The following is a 21,285-nucleotide window of genomic DNA, read 5'->3' as shown; positions in this document are numbered from 1 at the left end:
AGCCCAGCGTTTCTCATGATGTACTCTGCATATAAATTAAATAAGCAGGGTGACAATATACAGCCTTGATGTACTCCTTTCCCAATTTGGAACCAGTCCATTGTTCCATGTCCTGTCCTAACTGCTGCTTCTTGACCTGCATACAAATTTCTCAGGAGACAGGTAAAGTGGTCTGGTATTACCATCTCTTTAAAATTTTTCCACAGTTTGTTGTGATTGTAAAGTAACTATCCTCTAATTGAAAAAACAAAGTCAGACATGACCTGGTGACCAAAGTTATCTATCTTTCTGTCTAATTTATCTCTCTTCTCTACAGCCTTAAGAATTTGCATTAATTTTTCTAGAGGTTTGTAATCCAATATGGTCCTTAATTATTTTTGTGCTCTAATAGTTTTAGCCAATATAAGTTTATTTCAAGCTGAGCCTACTGTCTTTTTGTCAGTAATCATCATTTTCTTCTTTTCATTATTACATAAAAAGATATTTAAAACTCAGATTGCATGTTATGTGGCCAAAATCATACATAATTTCTCCAAGATGATTCCTTTTAGAGAATAATGGTATTAGTAACTAAGGTCTGCACTAGGTATGCTTATCATTACTGGAATGTCTTTGTTTCTAGATCCTTTCAATATTCATAGCTAGGAAATATATATATATATATATATTTATAAATATATAAAGTGTGAAGTGTTAATTGCTCAGTTGTGTCCAATTCTTTGAGACTCCATTAGTTCGCCAGGCTCCTCTGTCCATGGAGTTGTCTAGGCAAGAATACTGGAGTGGGTTGCCATTCCCTTCTCTAGGGGATCTTCCTAACCTAAGAATTGAAGCTAGGTCTCCTGCATTTCAGGCAGATATTGAGCCACCAGGGAAGCCCATATTGCAAGTATGTATATGCATATATGTAAATAGTAGATATAAATATGTATGTCCATGAATTTTTAAATGGGACTCTTTTTTGTTTTCTTCCATTCCTTATTTATTTCTTACTTCATAGTGAGAACCATGACTTCCAAAAACCACCAACATACTTACTCATTTGCTCCACCCACAATATATTAAAATATTTTCAGAATTACTTCAACCAATATATGTGCTTCATTTCTTACACACAAAAGTTAATACATAATAAATGCTCTTTGCATTTTTCTTTTTTACACTGAACAGTATATCCAGGAAACCTACTCTGTATCAACCCTTAGTGATATTTCTCAGTGTCCTTTAAAGCCTCAGTGTATCCATTTTGAGAATATAGCCAAGTTTATTCAACCAATTTCCTGTATTTGGTCATATATGTAGTTTCAAATATTCTTTCATTTCAAATAATGCTGCAATGAATGACCTATGTATATGAGTTTTCATAATATTGTAACTGTATTTTTAGGGTAAAATCCGGGAAGTGAGATGGATGGGTGGAAAAGTGAATGCCTTTATATCTATTGTGTGAGCTCTCTATTCATAATTTTTGCCTCCACTTCTACATTTCCTCCGTTTTAATTGGGGAGACATTTTAGATATGGAAACTTTCTCTGTAACTGTTAACATCCATCATACATAGATGACAGTTATAAGTATAAAATTGAATTAAATTTAGTAGGTTTAGGCATTCATCTTACAAGCAGGAAAAAACTAACGTAGGAGTAGGCAAAGACTGGCTTAACTGCCAGATCCTATGCACAATGGCTGCACATAACGATGTCTGTTTTATATGCGCTCATCTTTGTTCAAGCCACAGGCAATGAGAGCCAGACATGACAATGCTTTAGAAATATGCTCTTCATTAGCAAGTACGAGATTGTGATGTACCAGGTACCCATGTGTTATATGTGAATAGAGTCCCATGTATTCTTATAAACATCGAACTGACAGAAAGACTAAAATAACCCTGCCATGGGTTTCAAATAGGCTTTTGAGATGCTTTGCTAAGTCCCCTGGTTGTCCCCTTTTGCCTGGACCACTGGTCTTCTCCTATAGCTATTTTTAGTACTGGAGAGCAATGATGATTCTCTTCTCTCAGAACTGGATCTCAATTTCAAATCTGATAAAACTGTCTTCCACAATTTATTACGGAATTTCAACATACACAAAGAAAGTGCACGTCAATTTATAGCTTGATGAGTTTTCACAAGGGTAACACCATCCTGAATCATGGGACAAACAATTATCAACACAAAGTCTCCCTTTGTACCTACTCCCTTCCAAGCATACCCTCTTGCAAATAAAACCGTTATCTAGACCGCTTACAGCATAAGCTTTAACTGCTTATGTGCTTTGTACAAATTGAAATATAAAATATATAATATATTCTTTTGTGTCATGTGTAGTCCTTTTGTACAGACTGCATTGCTTTCCTGCACCCAGCTTCTGTGAGATTAAAACCTCTTTGTACCGTGACCAGGTTCTCTGTACTGACTCAGGGTCTAGCTCAGATTCAAGTTGGCCATTTATGACTGCATTTGGCATTAGCTCTTGATATCTCAGTTGGCAGCCTCGAGCTGCCTCCAGGTCTAGGGGGCCGGTATACTTTGCTGCCCTGATCAGCACCCCCGGCCTTTCCTCATAGCTATTTGCTACTGTGACTTTTGCTATATATTCTCCCATATGAAACTTTTGAGCTTTTCCCATGTTCCCATAAATGGGAGTTTAGACACTTTGCTCCTTTCAGTAGGTGTAGGTGTATACAACATTTGTCAGTATTCATAGATAAATGCAAATTAAGAAAATTAACATGATTCTCTATGAAATGTGTGACTAATTATAACTACCTATGTGTGCTCAGTCACTCAGTCATGTTTGACTCTCTGAGATCCCACGGACTGTAGCCTGGCAGGCTCCTCTGTCCATGGAATTTTCCAGGCAAGAATACTGGAGCAGGTTGCCATTTCCCACTTCAGGGGATCTTTCTGACATAGGGATCAAACTCATGCATCAGCAGGCGGATTCGTTATAGCTGCACCACCTGGGAAGTCCTGCACAGTGCCTATAGGGCTGTATCACTACCTACACAAATGTCCATCAAATTCCATTATTCAGTCAATCTGTTATCAAACATTTACTGAGCACATTCAATGTTCAAGGCACTTTCCTAGTTTGTGAGGCTCAATGTTTAACAAGACAAATAAACCTCTTTCAGAACTTGCATATAGTCTATCTTTATATCCTCTTAGAGCAAAAACAAGGGGACATAGAAACCAAGAACCAACTTCGGTCTCTCACCATCCCAGATCTTGTCACAGAATTTGACCCAAAAAGTACTTTTCAGGTAAGTATTCAGTGAACGGTAGTTAGTATTAGAAATGGTGCTTGATATTAATCAAAATATTTAACACCTCTGCACCTCAATAGAATCAGTTTAGAAACAGATCTGGTTCTAGTAAATATCCACTGATTTTACATGAGTGAGGGAGACTATTATTTTAGTAGGTTGAGTACATGTATGTGTGTGTGTGTGCGTATTATTTCATTATCACTTACCCCAACTTTAAACATAAAATAATTATCTGAATACTATTTCTTTGGTCTTTGACCTTAAAAAACAAATGACATTGACATTACTGCTTATTTTAAGTAAAGGTACAATATATATTCTTATCTATTACTATTCCAAGAATAAAACTGTCAAATTATCCATGTTAAATATACACTAACCTGTTTATATAATGTCTTGTTAAAAATATAATTGTATGTATCTTCTGGTATCACATCAGAAAATCCTTTCAAAGAGACAAGGAATTTCTCCTCCTTTTTTTCAGTTCTGTTATCAAATACTAGTTTGTGCCAGGATAAATGTAAACAGCTTGAATAATTTTATGATAAATTCACAGTCTTTTTCTGTTGCTCCAGGCTATCACACACAGCTCTATTTTCCACTTTGTATACAGTAACAAAACTGAAAAATACACAAGCAGGACAGTCACTGTGTGGATGGAATGAACAATTGTGCTAGCTCTGTGCATAGGATGAATAATGTCTTTGCCCTGGGCAGCTCAGCTTTCATATATGAAATGAGGGGAATGTGTTTCTTAACCTTCTCTGAAAAATACTGTAAGAGCTATCAAATGAAACCTGTTGTTTTCAAATAGATGTTCTTATACTCCAAATGAAATTAATAATTACATATCAAGATGCAACTGGAGGAAACTGCTTTAGTTTCAGGAGAGCTCTTTTCTTTGCTAATGGAAGAAATGTCTATAATTGTTTAGAATGCATATTCTCTAGAGTCCAGTTCTTAATAAATAACATAGCTCAAGGAATTAGATGATGTTGATTAAATGATGTTCATGTGTCACATGGTGTTTAATTCAGAATAAAGTGCTATATGAGATTTGAAACTGGGACATTTTTTAAAGGTCAAATATTTCTCCTGGGGTGGGTTGAGGGGTTGGTTTTAAGAAGCATCTTTGAATCATCTGGTCCCTATGAGCGGAATAATTCTCAAAATCTCTCTTTGGAATTTTGCTTGTAAATAATTGAATGCAGAGAATCATATACAATTAATTATTACTCAACCCTCATAGTTTGACTCAGGTCTATTTTCTGAGTTCATGAGGACAGACATACAATTCCTCTTAGAAGTCACTGTCTTTCTATAAAACCATCCCCTACGCTTCAAACTGTATATAACACTGTCAACACCACAGTGATAGCAACTAAGTTTTACTGGTACAGCTCTTACAGGGAAGAACCAATTATGATTCCATGTTGGATCTGTTTCTTTCTTTCTTTTTTTTTTAACCTTTGCTTCCTATTGCTTTTTTTTTTTCCCCACTAAAAATATATTGTTTATATGTAATGGACTGCCTCAGGGAACCCTGACCCTTTACCCAAATATTAAACCAAAGTGCCTCTTTGTTCAGGACCCTGTTCACCTGAGGGTGGCTATAAGAAGAAAGAGATTAACACATCCCTCCTTGAAGCTTGCCATTCTAGAAGATATTTGTAAGATTAGTGGCCTCTTTATTTCCTCACCTCCCCCCTTCTCTGTTCTATAAAAGAACCTGGCATCCAGACTCTGATAAGATGGCTATTTGAGACATTAGTCTGTCATCTTCTCAGTCTGCCAGCTTCCTGAATAAAGTAGTATTCCTTGCCTCAACAACTCATCTCTGATTTTATTGGCCTGTTGTGCAGCAAGTAGATCTGACTTGGACTCAGTAACATAACTTAATAAAATACTTTTCTAACAGTTAAGTGTTATGGGTTGGGCTGTATCCCCCCCACCATTCATATGTAATAGCACATCCTCCAGGATCTCAGAATGTTCTCTTATTTGAAAGTAGAATTCTTACATACAAAAGTAGTCAAGATGAGGTTATACTTAGGAGATTTGGTGCCTAATCCAATATGACTGGTATGGCTTTATAAAAAGAAATAGAATGGTACGTTTGACATTCCCTCACATATTTGCACAGCCCATTACAGTTAAAATGTGATAGTCAACTGGCTTCCTGTGGGCAGTGAAAAAAAGAACCGAGGAGGGTCATGGTGGTGAAGGTCTCAGGCAAATTAGACAACCCTGGTTTCCGGTTCCAGATGTTAATTCACCATGTACACCAGGAAATGAACTACCTTCTATAATCCTCAATTTTTGCATCTACAGAATGAGCTTAATAATAATCAAATCCAGGCTTCTTCGGTGACTCAGTGGTAAAAGAACCCAACTACCAAAGCGGGAGATACAGATTCCATCCCTGATCCGGGAGGATCCCACTTGCTGCAGAGCAACTAAGCTCGTGTGTCACAACTACTGGACGTGTTCTAGAGCCTGGGAGCCAGAACTACTGAGGCTACATGCTGCAACTACTGCAACACCCTAGGGCCCAGGCTCTGCAACAAGGAAAGCCACAACAGTGAGAAGCCCATGCACCACAACTGAAGTGTAGCCCCTGCTCGCCACAACTGAAGAAATGCCTTACAGCAACAGAGACTCAGCACATCCAAAAACAAATAAATGCAATCATGAAAAAAACAAAAACTGTGTACGGAGAGAGGAGCATGGAAACATATACACTACCATATGTGAAAACAGAGAAGCAGTGAGAGTCTGCTACATGATTCAGGGAAATCAAGCCATGCCTCTGTGACAAGCTAGGGGAGTGGGATGGGGTGGGAGGCAGGAGGGAAGCTCAAGAGGGAGCAGAAGTGAAAGCATCAGCTGCTCAGTCGTGTCCAGCGCTTTGTGACCCCATGGACTGTAGGCTGTCAGACTCCCCTGTCCATGGAACCTCCAGGCAAGAACACTGGAGTGAAGAGCCATTCCCTTCTCCGGGGGATCTTCCTGACCCAGAGATTGAACCCAGGTCTCCCACATTTCAGGCAAATTCTTTACCATCTGAGCCACCAAGAAGGCCCTCAACAGGGAGAGGACGTGTGTATAATTATGACTGATTCATGTTGACATATGGCAGAAACCAACACAATATTGTAAACCAATTATCCTGCAACTAAAAGTAAACAATTTTTAAAAAGACGAAATGTAAAAAAAAAAAAAAAATTGTGATAAAAAAATAAATAAATAAACTCTGCATCATTAAAGTTATTCTGAGTATTAAATGAGTTAAAGCAACCTTTTTAATAAACCCCCAAAATGCTGGTTCACTCTTATTATTTATTCATTGGCACAGATAGAGTTTTCTGAACCATTCTGCTATATCACAGGAAGATGCTTTCATACATTGCACTCACTAAAGCTGCACATTAGCATGATTCAGTTCAGTTCAGTTGCTTAGTAGTGTCTGACTCTTTATGACCCCATGGATTGCAGCACATGAGGCTTCCCTGTCCATCACCAACTCCCGAAGCCTACTCAAACTAATGTCCATCACATTGGTGATGCCATCCAACCATCTCATTCTCTGTTGGAATAATATAATATATTGTACACACACACACACACAAACATGATTATAAACCATTTAAAGGGCAATACAACTGATCCACCATCTCATCAAAATAGATCAGTGAAGTTCATGGAAGAAATGCTGATGTTTATCTCAAATAATCTTTTTGTTTTGTAACTATAAACTAATTTTTTTAGAAGGGCATCTTTTCTCTAGGCTTCTGAAAAGGCATTGATGCTGAGTGAACTGTTCAGACAACCTATCAACACGACATCTCATTGCCAGAATGATAATACAGCCTGTAATTAAGCAAGTTTATTCAAGCAAACCAAATGTATTTGCCAAGACATTTTAACATTCTATTAGTTCTTTCTCAAAGTCAACATTGACTAAATTAGTTACTTGGCAAAATTGTGTGCATAAGTGACATGAGTAATACAGATATACTCATGGTCACCAGGGACACAAGCATATGAAAGTCATCCAAGATGGCCAGCTTTTATGTACAGTTATTACAGTGATTTTTACTGTCATTATAACTAAATCATACTATTCTTAAGGACAGATAAGGCAACTAAAGCCCATAAACGGTCAATTAATATGGTTAAATATTCAGTTACAAAATGCTAGAATAGGTTCTGATATTTCAAATCCAGCTCCAAAGCCTATGCTATCTTGTTTTATAAATATTGTAAATGATTTCTGATTGTTTTCATTTAGTCAAAATAAGCAAATGGTCATTATAGTAATGGTTATTGCTTATTGCTAAAATAAACAAACAAAAATGACTTTTGGCTCCATATTGAGTATTGGGTCCAGTATATCTATATTTGTGACTCAGATACAAGTAACATCATGAATTTCACCTTCAGCCCATTTGCCTTCAGAATGAAGTACTTCAATTCAATTCTATACTCTTAAGCTTCTATTCTGTGCCTGCCCATGAACTCAGTACTAAGAGTATTCCCGAGATGTGCCATGAAGGACTGCATCAAATCCAGCATTCTGCCACAGGTAGAGAGTTCACATTACATAACTTAAACATTACTGATTTAAAGGATATGGTTTCAGAATTCTTTAAAAAAGTTACTTTTTATTCATTTGTTTATTATCTGAAAACTGAGAAAGGGCCATGATTATGTATAGTGTCTCACTTTCCATTCTACCTATGTCAGTACAAGAGTCTCTGCCAGCAATGACTTCCTGTAACAGAGAACAAACCTGACGCCATCCTGGATATACCCTTCAGCGCTAACCTCTGTGCTCTGTTGCCGGTGCTGAGTCATGCTGACTCAGCACTTTTTTAAAAGCTTGTTCCTATTGCATGAAATATACATGAAAGCCCATTCTCCAGGCTCTGCCTCCCAGGCTTGACCTTTATTTTATTTATTTATTTATTTATTTCCAGTGGGTTTTATCATACATATGCACCATGGAATATTACTCAGCCATTAAAAAGAATTCATTTGAATCAGTTCTAATGAGATGGATGAAACTGGAGCCCATTATACAGAGTGAAGTAAGCCAGAAAGATAAAGAACATTACAGGCTTGACCTTTAAAGGTGTAACACTTTATATTCATATGATAAAAAGTTCTCACATAGGAGATAAAAAGTTGGGAAACAGAGACTAACACTTGTCTTGCTGGAGGTTTAAGGGAACACAAGTAACCTCATCTACATGGACAGCCAGAACAAAGGATTTGAGTGCTAAGAAGTTTACAGTGATTGACCAGATCCTTTCCTCTTCTAGCATAAAAGAAGCCTGAATTCTAACTTGGGTAAGATGGCTTTTGGGAACACTAGTCTATCATCTTCTTGGTCTGCTGGCCTTCAAAATCACAGCAGATGGTGACTGTAGCCATGAAATTAAAAGATGCTTGCTCCTTGGAAGAAAGTTACAACCAACCTAGACAGTATGTTAAAAAGCAGAGACATTACTTTGCTGACAAAGGCCCATATAGCCAAAGATGTGGTTTTTCCAGCAGTCCTCTATGGATATAAGAGTTGGACCATAAAGAAAGTTGAGTGCCAAAGAATTGATGCTTCTGAACTGTGGTGTTGGAGAAGATTCTTGAGAGTCCCTTGGACTGCAAGGAGATCCAACCAGTCAATCCTAAGGGAAATCAGTCCTGAATATTAATTGGAAGGACTGATACTGAAGCTGAAGCTCCAATACTTTGGCTGCCTGATGTGAAGAACTGATGCAATGGAAAAGACCCTGATGCTGGGAAAGATTGAGGGCAGGAGGAGAAGGGGAAGATAGAGGATGAGATGGTTGGATGGCATCACCGACTCAATGGACATGAGTTTGAGCAAGCTCTGTGAGTTGGTGATGGACAGGGAAGCCTGGCGTGCTGCAGTCCATGGGGTCGCAAATAGTTGGACATGACTGAGTGACTGAAGTGAACTGAATCCATCATCTTCTTGGTTTGCTGGCTTTCTGAATAAGATCTCCACTTCTTGTTCCAACAGCTCATCTCTCAATTTATTGGCCTCTGATATGGCAAGCAGTCCTAGCTTGTACCTGATAACATTCCCACTTTTCTTCACAGCACCAATTTTCTCCCTACTTAACCAATAATACTTAGCTCCCCTAGAAGGCTTTACTGACCATGACCATCAACAATTCTTAATGAATCAGTTTTCTGTGTGTTTACAGAACAACATGTGCAAGCTGCTACCCATTAGGACACATATAGTCATTCAAAATAATTTAAAATTTATGTATTTAGCATTACCACTAGATTTTTTTTTTTTTTTTTTTTTTTTGCCCTAGAAGGCAGTAATTGTGTTTATCTCCAACTTTCAGTAAATAGTAGGTGCTTAGCAAGTACCTATCAAAGCTGATTCTCTTTTCATGACAAGTCTGTCTGAAATTTGCACTGAGGATTCTAATTCTTCTAACTCTGCCTTCTGATTTGGAAACATAGGATTCAATGCCGATTCCTCTTTCTCATGAGAGCTCCTCAAATACTGAAAAAAGCACTATCTTTAGTATGTACATGAATCACTTGTGGATATTTTTTTAACTGAAGTATAGTTTATTTACAATATTGTATTAGTTTCAGGTGTAGAGCAAAGTGGTTTGGATATACATATGCATATACATATATACTTTTCTTTCAATTCTTTCACATTATAGGTTATTACAAGTTATTGAATATAACTTCCTATAAATTCTTATGGTTTTATCTATTTTATGAATTTATATGGCAGTGTGCATCTGTTAATCCCATACTTCTAACGTGTATATTTTTAAGCTGTAGATTCTGATTTGAAAGATCTGTGGTGAATTCCTGAGATTCTGCCTTTCTAACAAATTCCCAGGTGATGCTGCTGCAGAGAAATCTTGGCGTATCTGGCTTGCACACTTAATGTGGGCTCTCTAACTCCATGGATAATCAGCAGACTGTTTCAGCCAATACTCATAAATCTGTTTTGGAGTCTGCTTATCTTTCCACTTTTCAATTAGCCTAAGATGATATGAAGGAGGACTGTAGTCAAAACAGGTTAAATATTTTCCTTGATTTCCAAAGTTAATAAAAATGAATTTTTAAACTATATCTAAGGGAAGCATTACTGTCATATTTTCACTGAAGCTTAATACAAACATGTGAAACATCTGTCCAGACACAATTTGTACTGCAATGAACGGGACTCCATATGGCAATAGGATGACGATTCAAATGACATAAATTTACATGCTCAGTTATACTTAAAAATGAGTTATTAGTCATTCCACGTTGAGATGCATGACATAATATAATATACATATCAATATGTTAATAGAGAAAAGCTATTGTGAGGTGCAAGTAACAGGCTCTTTTGAAATTTCAAGGACAGATCTAATATAAAACACTATGGTGATATATCTGTGAGTCACAAATCCATAAAATTTAATAATAATTAAGGGGTTAATGTGAGCCAGTTATTGTTCTAAGTTCTTCATATGGATTATCAATTTAATACTGACAGCCATAGAGGTAGGTACTACTGAGGTACGTGAAGATGGTACTGTTATTAGTCATTTTACAGATGAGGAAATTTAGGCACAGAAAGTCTAAGGAATCTGCCCAGAGTTACACAACTCTGTGTAGTAAAGTTACAATGACTGACCTGGGTGGTCTGATTCCAGAATGCACCGTTGAGCTGTTATTTTCATTGCTTCTTGGGGGCCTGCAGCCACACAAGCAGAGTGCCTCCCTGTGGTCCCAGTTCCCCGCTGTAGGTATCCTGGGTGTGTGTCGGTGTGTGTGGGTGTGTGCACGTGTGAGTGCAGGAGTTCAGTGTATCTGACTCTTTTGTAACCCCACTGACTACAGACCACCAGCCTCCTCTGCCCATGGAATTTCAAAGGCAAGAATCCTGGCGTGAGTTGCCATTTCCTCCTCCAGGGGATCTTCCAGACCCAGGGATTAAACCTATGTCTCTTGCATTTCCTGCATTGGCAGATGGATTCTTTAGCACTCTACCACCTGGGAAACCCATCCTAGTGTTCCTCTATAATCCACTAAGTTACCACTTGAGCAGAGACATGCATCTTACGTGAAGGAACTGATATTTATTCAAAGTATTTGTAGGTGCCTATCAATATGTTATATAAATCTGGAGTCATTTAGCTTCATGTCACCTAACTCCAAACTTGATCTGATAAGGAAGTATTAGCATCTCCATTATTTTAGTCCAGAGTAAAATAAAACACCTGAGAACGTCCTTATGCTTAATGAGAACATTTCTTCTTTCAGAGAGTTCTCCAAGAAATCAAATGCGCTTTAAAAAATTACAACAATAATTACATATATTCTGTTTCATCTCATACATAAAAATACTAGATGGTGAAGGATTATATACGGTTATTTCATTGCCTGTAAGAAAATGTATAAGATTATATCATTTTCCTTTCCCTAATAGTTATATGGCAATAATATACTCACTATCATTAATAACATAGTATCTTTATCTTCTAAATTTGGGGGGGAGGGGATTAAACATATAACCATGTCAGTGATAATGGTTCTACATATGTGTAGACTAGTGAGTGACTCACGAATTGACACAAGACAAAATCTCGTAACCTCTTAAAACACACATGGTACAAATGTGTATTTAGAAAGGTGATCAAAATTCACTAGTAGAGGCATTACAGTTTATGCAAAAGGATCTGGAACATCCACTCAACATATTAAAATTCATGAGACTTTAAAAATGTCACCCATCCTAAGAGGGGTATAAGCAGAAAAATCTATTTCACAGAAATAAGAAGCCTATTGCAAACTCACCTTGGAAATTATTTTCTTCCATACAATTCCTAAAAATGTCTTACCCTATTTATTTCAAGGCTCATTTCAGAAACGGTTTAATGCAGATTACTCTGATATGTTTTATTTCTCAATAAACTATTTATAATAGTATTTTGAATATATCTGCCTGGTTCATTTCCCCCAATGGCTGATTGCAGCAACAATGCATGTGTGTACATAAATAAACAAGATAAATTCCTACCCATTGGTGAAAAAAATTCCTTTAGTGTCCTAAATGAAGAAGAGGCCTTTATTAATACTATCTGATGGATGAGACAGAATCAAGTGATGAGGATGGTTGTCATCCTCAGTGTCATATGCAGGAAAAATTCTAGATTTTTTTGGAAAGAATTTAAACATACTATTGAATTGTAAAACAGTTATGTTTTACATTTATAATTGGAACAGATTTTTAAATGATTTGGAAAATTTGTGCAACCACTACAACAAATGGTTGAAAAGACTGAACAGAATAATCCATTTGTTTTTAAACAATATCCCCTTACTTGGCTCATTGGACGCATGGCCATTGTTATGGAAACAAATAATTTGTTATAAGCACTGCCAGGGCACTTGGCATGGAGCGAGGTCTGTTAGCCATGCCTCACAAGCCTGCCCCGCCCCAGCAATGGCCACTCCACCTGTGAACTGGAAAACATGCCAGGGATTTGTCCCCATTACACTTCCTACCTTGTCATACTATTTGCATCAAAAATATTGTCAGATATTGTAAATCTTGAATAAGAGTAAATGGGTCAACTGGATCTGGAAAGGAGAGAGAGAGGCTAAAAAAATCTGGAAATTATAATAGACTATTGTTACTGAATACAAATACTACACTAGTTTTGTAAAATGCTTCTAAGACTGGTAATCGATAACCCATTTCTAAATCCTTATAGTTTGCAAAAGTTCTTGCATAATTTCACTTAAATATTCCAAAAGGCATCATTCTTATTTCTCAGAAAAGAAATCTGAGGCACAAGGGACTTCTGCAATTCTATAAAACCAAATTAATGAGCCTATATACTTGAATTCAGAAATTTGGAATCCATATCTTGGTATTCTCTTTCCAAACTCATGGGCTGATCAAGAAGGATATTTTAGGAAATTTTTATTATGCAAATCTTGGCTGATGTGCTATTTGATTTTATAAAAAAGTAGAGAATGCATGTTCCAGCTATTGACTTGATATTCATAAAATCAAAGAATCTACCAAATCAATCTGCTAACTACTACTTACTTTTCAGATTTTTTTTAATGTTTTAAAGTTATTAGAAAAAATTAAGCTTTATGTGTCTATGTGTATATACATATACACACATATATATGGTAAGTATGTAATAACAAAGAGATCTGAGTTTTTTTTTTTTTAACACATCTAGGAAATTAATACTCTATTTAATATTGCTTAGAGAATACAAACTTACATATTCCTATATCCTTGATAAGTATTTAACCATGCAATTTAAATATAATAAAACATTGCTGTTCTATGGGACTTGCCATTTAATATATTCAGTGATTACTGATTCTAGTCTGATACTATTAACAAAAGGGGTCAAAAACTATTTTAAAAAAATAATTAGGAATATACAAGCATTTTCTAACCATTAAAAAACATTTTTTTAAGAGAAAGAAAAACTGTTTGCACTACAAGTCAATTTGTAATATGTAACTATCCTGCAAAACAGTAATAGTATGTAAAGAAAGCATTCACTATTAATACTCCAATTTCTTATTTTGGCCCCAAATATCTACATTCAAAGCCGGTAATAGAATTTCCTAAGCAAAACTAAATGCAGCTTCTTAGAAAGACCTGCTGGAATTTCTTACTGAATGTAATGTTTAATGGACTTTTGATAAGAAATGCTTGTATAGAATCCTTCCTTTCTCTAACAGATTGTACAGAGGAAATCTGAAAATACCTTGGAAAGTATGCAAATTAGAGTTTGTAGAATATGTAAATGGAAAATTTTTCTTTGGCAATTTTACCAACCTGCACATATTTCCTTTTATATAGGAAAGGAAAATCTAAATAGAAGGAAATGGCATTGTGGATCAAGTGTAAAGGATTCTATAATGCTTTAGTATCATCAAAGAGGAATAAGAAGGCTTGACTAGTTTAGCACATTTATTTAATAGCAACTCACATATTTGAGTATTAAATATTCAGATAAACTCTTTAGAAGTCTCTTCAAGAATCATTCTCATTCCACAGTATGAGATTGATGACTTTAAAATCTTGTGAGACTGTGGTAATTTCTTATTTACATGACCAATTCTTCACTTATTTTAACATTATCATGCAATGGTCATAAAATAATTCAGAATCTCCATATGGGCATTTAACAAGAATATTATAATAAAATTGGTCATGGTTGTCCGTTTCTGCAATCATAGAAAGAATAACCATTGACATTTGTTAAAAACAGTATTTAACTGATTGAATGGGCTTTACACTGCATTCTCCTCAGGTAACCAATCTTTTTAGGAAAGGATAGTTAAAGTAACCTTAAAACTTCATCAGCTTTGAAATCTTTTTACTCTGAAAGTTTACATCGGATAAGGTGTTGTCTATTAAAAAAACATCCAATCTTCTCTATGTGAGAAACCTCTTTTAATTGCAGTATACATTATGTTAAACAGTTAGATTAAAAGAGATATCTAATTACCATTTTTAATAAATTTAAGGCTTCCCTGATAGCTCAGTTGGTAAAGAATCTGCCTTCAATGCAGGATACCCTGTTTCAATTTCTGAGTTGGGAAGATCCCCTGGAGAAGGGATAGGCTACACAATCCAATATTTTGGGCTTCCCTTTGTGGCTCACCTGGTAATAAATGTAAGTCAAGTATATTTTTGGTTGAGATCCCTAAGGGCTAAACTTTAATTACGTAATGCATGTTAAGACATAAGTTCAAAAGTACTCAAGAACTTTCAAGAAACAATGAATTTTATCTTTTATAAAACACCAAAGCAATGAACTATTTTTCACATTATCAAGGAATAAAACACTTTGGGGATTTTTTGGATTTTATTGGCTGTGCTTTGATTCCTGTGGGATTTTAGCCCCCCAATCAGGGATCGAACTGGGACCCCCAGCAGTTGAAGTGGAGTCCTAACCACTGGACCACCCAGGAATTCCTTATCATAGACTATTAAAGTATTGTAAATTCTATTGCAGGTTCATTGGCATTTAAGTATATTTTGCAACATTTAACTTGTGTCTCAAATTTGTTTTGATTTGTAAAATTTTATAATTAACTCACCATAGTTTTATCTAGAAATAATCATTCATTGCTTACCATGTTCTTAGTTTTAACGAGAAGTACATGATTTGAAAGGAAGCAACAAACATAAACATCAGAAAAGCAAAAAACTATAGAAATACACCCTTGATCACCATCAGAAAAAATTGAGAGTCCTCTATGTAGATGTATTAATAGCTTACCTTCACAATTTGTGATATTTTTCACTGACTCCCTGTCTGTGAAAGACTGACTCCTTGTCTCCCTGACTCAACCTCTGGCATTTTATATAAACCAGAAAAGTCCAAGTCATGCTGGAAAATGTCACCCTTCTTAGTTCTAAAGGACTACTCTGGCATATGTATGTTTTATTATCAGAGTATTATATCGTTAATTCACATGACAATTATGATCATGGACAACTGCTGTGGAAATGACCACCTACTCAAGTTCAGAGCACTAAACTCTGCCTGCTCACAAAAATTACTTAAGAGTTTTAAGCTATAACCTTTCTGGAAGTGGGCCCTGATCAGGTCAAAAATCCCCAGAATTCTATCTAATACAAAAATTAAAAACAAATTCCTCCCATTCCTCCTCCTCCCATCTCCTCAATTTTGGTTTCTTATTGATGGCTTTACTTGATTTTGGTTATGACTGCCTTTAAAAAAAATTAAAATATATCCCTTAAAATTTAGTATTTTATAGCATATATAATTAATTTGTATGTTGTGAATATTTGATTGAATACACAAAACTTTCCAATTTAATTAATATAGTTTTAAGAGTAAATGGATCAAACTACCTTTTTTCTTCAGAATAAAATAATAAAATAAAATGACTACAGATTTGTAATAGGGGTTTAAACTACCTTTATGAGTATTTTCTTTCCTATATCACTGCTCCTACTCCTCTAAATTATTTCTTCATAATTTCAACATTTTACCCAAATTGAAGTAAAAAATATCAGAGTCATTAATATAAAATTCTATTTACATGTTTCTAATTTAATTTGCCTGGGTGGGCCTGGCATTCATATATTTTAAATTCTTCTCAGGCAACTCAGAAGGGTAGCCCGGATTGAGACTGGTTGCCCTAAGCCTTGGATAGAAACTGCAGCCTAAAGAAACATTCTTCAACCAACAAGAATGTATGAATAAACAGCTTCTTGGTGGTTTTTAACACATAAATACAGACAAGTGCACACACCTTAGAGAGAGGACTAGTAATATTTAAAATATTTAAAATTGAGAAGGGGATGCTCACCATGGTATCTAATGTACTCCAAGGCTATGGCTGGTCTTCTATTTGCTTTTTCTTTAAAACTATTTTTCGACCTTATTTGCCTCTTCATATACATGGTTGGTAGCTAAGGAGTGGTACTAAACCCCTTCATGAGGACATCGGCTCCTCGAGACTAGCAGAAAACCTTTTGTAAAATGAGCGCTTAATTGTATTGAATTCCCCCTTCACCAAAATCTAGTAGATTGACCTTCCCCCACTGCCTCTTTGGAGCAGTCTCTCAAAGCTATCTGAGGTGCTGCGTCCCAGGCTGGAGCCTCATTTTGCCCCAAACAAAACTTAACTCGCAGCTCTCAAGTTGTGCATCTTTTTCAGTAGACAGAGGCACGGAAGAGTTTTTGTTTTTTTCTTCTGTTTACTTAATTCTCAGTTCAGAATTTGCATAATTTGTACCACTGCAGATCTGTGCTACAAACTAAAATACAGTTACTTGAAACATTGTGCTTAAAGAATTCTAGTGTTCTATCATTATTGAATTATTTACCTAGTTTTTTTTTTCAGGTTTCAAAATAGCTTTATTGCGTGGTTGTATTGTCTGTGAAATACACCAGAGGTTGGGGAAGGAGGCACCCATTGCATTGACTTTGCAAGATAAAGGTTTTTTCATCACTAAGAAAAGGCTTGGGGTGGGGCAGGGTAGGGGATACTGGGTTTGGATTCATTTTCCCATCTTCTCTTGCTTAGCTCACATTTCTTTTCTCTCTCAGCAAGTACTAGAGGACACACACATAAGGAAACAAAAAATAGCAAGATCAATCTCCAACCACTTCACTCCCAAGCCCTTCCCCAGACTGCACTAGGGATGGGAGGAGTCAGACAGCTACTCCTCAGCCAAAGAACACACCAGAACCCACTACCATTTTCAGATATCTGCAGACTCAGTTCTGTGTCTTTTTCTGACAGTGACTCACCCAGATATTCCCGTCTTGATGGTAGGGTTTCCAGTTTCTCCCGGTGTCACTGTAGAGCATGCGATATTGGGTCACCCAGTCTGAGCTGCTGTATCTTCCTTGAGTTGCTATGGCACTGATCTGCTTCCGATTGCCGAAGTTAACCTGAAGCCACTGATAATGGTCACTGTCGGATGGAGACCATCCCCCAGCACCTGAGTAAGGTAGAGACAGGAGGAGGGAAATAGGTATTTAATGTTGAACTTCTGCAATTGACAATGGATCATTCTACATCTTTTAATTGGCGTTGGAAGTACTATATTTCACAGATACATTATTAAGCATCCTTTATAGATGCCACGGGGATTTCAACTAATATTCTTCTAGCAGGGTAACATTGACACTCTGACCTCTTTATGGTGTAATTATGTGCTCATTTTCTCCTGAGCAAATGTCTTCATGATTCCTCAATTAGATCTTATTAGTACATGTCAAACTCTAATTGGCTGAGGCTTGATCAATTTACCATGAATTCTTCAACTAAAAATCACTAGGAAAAGATATGTAGCAATCTAACATTTCCTCATGTAAGGATTTATCTTTAAGCAGATCATAAATGAAACAAAATGCAACTATACACAACTCTAAAATATATTTTTACTTTAGAAAGTTCAGAGTTGAAAGAACACTACTACCTCTCAAGATGAAGCCTAATATTACATCCACTCCTGAGACCTAAGATATATAGTAAATTAGTCAATATGTTCACTAACTCTTACAGCTATGCAACCAATGACTCTAGATAAACACATTTCTAGGAAAATAATTTGAGTCACTAAATGAAGTGAAGCTTCTTTTAGTAAAATAAAATAAATGACTGGCAAAGAGTAAGAATGTGAAAATATCCATGAGAGAAACAGTACTAACACAGAACAAAAAGACTCCTAATTTATAACAGTATGTGAAACAACTATGATTGCACATAAATAGATTACAGAAAATATGGCATGATGCTTAGTTCTAAGAAGCAATATAATTTTTTGAGTGAGTTTGATTACTAATGGTAGTAAATAATAGGAAAATATTCAACAAATTATCCAATGCACAGTATATGAGAACATATGCCTCACTTTTCAAATAAGGAATTTAAAAGCTGACAGTAAAATAATTTATTTTATGAAGTCTATGCTAATAAAGATCATTTTGCAAATCATCAGTGATATATCATTCATATAATGATATTTACAGGGCTTATTTCTGCTCTCAACTATGATAGAATACCTCTCCCACCACAATGAATTACAAACCTGACAAAATATATAGGATTATACTTTTAAGATATTAGACAATACACCATATTGGACTCTGATTCATGAGATAAGATACACAAATGAAATGAGCCCTGCCAGCTTCCTGGCTTTCTGCATGGTTCACTTTCCAGATCATGGCATAAAAGAAAATTCTGAACAGCATCACTGACTTGAAGACAGAGCAGAATCAAAGCTCTTGAGGAATACAGAATTCGTAGGCAGAATATCAGGGAAGGGGCAGATGTGAGGAGAAGGAACTTTGGGAATGCCCATAGGGTCTCCAGTGAGTATCTTCAGTTCAGACTTTGGATGAATACTAAGCTGTGTATTTGCAGACCAAGACTTGACAAGACAAAGCGAAGTGAGACCTGAAATGAACAATAGCCACAAGATGCACAGTCCTGGGAGTAGTTTGATTTCAGACTGGACAAGATTGAGAGAACTTGAACAACAATAGGCATTCATTGGTGATCTCAGAAAGGGAGTAGAATAATTTTATCTTAAAATAAGGATTCTAATTCTAATCCTACTCTGAACACATCTGAAAAAATGGTTGGTAATAAGCCTGAAAAAAGATCATGCTGATCCACAAATGAATTAACCCCTTGATTGAATGAAATTCAACACTCCATTATGGAAGACTGGACGTTTATTTTTCATGAGACTTTCATGAAAATATGAAAGAAACTCAGTAACATAGAATCCATAATGTCCAGCACAAACATTTTTTTAATATCAGATATGTGGGTAAGCAGTAAAATATGACTCATAACCAAAGAAAAGTCAGTTAGTGATAATAGAAACAGATGATGAAATTAACAGACCATGACTTTACATGAGAGATTATAAATTAGTTGTGTTATTTGAACAAGAACATACAAATATTGAAGAAACAAATATGAAACCTTAATGGAGAAAAGAAACAACAAAGGAAAACAACATGGGAACTTTTGGACTTGAAATTATGTCTGAAATAAAACATTGACTGAATGGGCTCAACAGCAGATTAGAAACTGAGAAGAAAATAGTGTGTGCTGAGCCCCTTCAGTCCTGTCTGACTCTTTGCACCCCCATGGACGGTAGACTACCAGGCTCCTACCTCCATGGGATTCTCCAGGCAAGAACACTGGATTGGGTTGTCATTTCCTTCTCCAGGGGATCTTCCCCACCCAGCGATCAAACCCATGTCTCTTATGTCTCCTGCACTGGCAGGTTCTTGACCACCAGCACCACCAAACAGAAGGAAATAGCAGTGAACTCAAATACAGGTTCCGATAAACCATTCAGGCCTAAGCTCACAGTGGGTAATAAGGCTTAATAATGAACAGTAGTTCAGTAACCTTTAGAATGACATTAAATGTCTTGACAATGATGCAAATGGAGTATGAAAAGCAGAAAGGGTAGAGACTGAGGCAGGAAAAAAAAACAAAAACATTTGAGGAAATAATAGTTGAAAAATACAAGCCCAAATATCTGAGAAATTCACTGAAGACCAAGAAGAGTAAATACAAAGAAAAATACACCAAGGCACACCATAAATAATTGGTCAAAACAACATGCTAAAGGGAAAATCTTAAAAGTGTTCAGAGGGCAATAACATCTCAACAATGGCAGTGCAAGCCAGTAAACAAAGAAAGGAAGTGATGAAAAGAAAAGAAAAAGAAAGTGTCAGTGTAAAATTATACATCTAGCAAAAATACCCTTCAAACACGAAAGCAAAATAATGATACTTAGGACAAACGCTGAGAAAATTCATCATCAATAGGCATGTTGTATAAGAAATGGAAATTTTTCAGCTGCAGGGAAAACTGGCCATGCTGAAATCACATGAAGAAACAAATGCTGAAAATGGTAAACATGCCAGTAAATATGAAATATTTGTTAATGTTCCTAAAATTTCTTTAGAAGATAATTGCTTAGAACAAAAATAGTAACAATGAATAAGAGGGTTTATAACAAATGTAGAAGTAAAACGTATGATTACAATAGCACAAAGGATATGAGGCAAGGAAAAAATGTACTGTACTGAGTTTCACATTTGAAATGATTCTATTACTTGAAAGTAGTAAACCCTAGATCAAGGGTCTGCAAACTTTTTCTCTAAGGGGTTAAACACTGAATTTTTAGGCTTTGCAGACCATGCTACTTCTATAACTACTAAACTGCTACAGCTACTAAACTCTGCTACTGTAGCATGAAGCAGCCATAGAAGATCCAGAAACAAGATGTGGCTGTGATTAAATAAAACTTTACTAATAAAGACAGGAGGCTGGCCAGAGAGCTGTAATGTGTTAACCCCTGCTCAAAATCAACTTCTCTTTTAGATCTGTGCATTTCACCATATCTAAATTATACTTCCAAAAACATTTTTAAGTGCTCCATCTATATAAAGTGT

The 21,285-nt window shown here is 36.0% G+C and overlaps 1 protein-coding gene across 1 annotated transcript in view; it reads right to left on the bottom strand.

The window, feature by feature from the left end:
- The window catches only part of CNTNAP2 (contactin associated protein 2), a 1,529,631-nt gene that overhangs the window by 1,442,530 nt on the left and 65,816 nt on the right, over positions 1–21,285 (bottom strand). Inside the window, exon 3 of the mRNA XM_065938525.1 lies at positions 17,602–17,795. Within this exon, the coding sequence (XP_065794597.1) occupies positions 17,602–17,795 (194 nt within the window). The remainder of the gene's footprint in view (positions 1–17,601; positions 17,796–21,285) is intronic.

The sequence above is a fragment of the Muntiacus reevesi genome, chromosome 6 (assembly GCF_963930625.1).
Source record: "Muntiacus reevesi chromosome 6, mMunRee1.1, whole genome shotgun sequence".
Taxonomy (NCBI): Eukaryota; Metazoa; Chordata; class Mammalia; order Artiodactyla; family Cervidae; genus Muntiacus; species Muntiacus reevesi.
The sequence above is the reverse complement of the archived record's forward strand: the minus strand, read 5'-3'. Positions and strand labels throughout refer to the sequence as shown.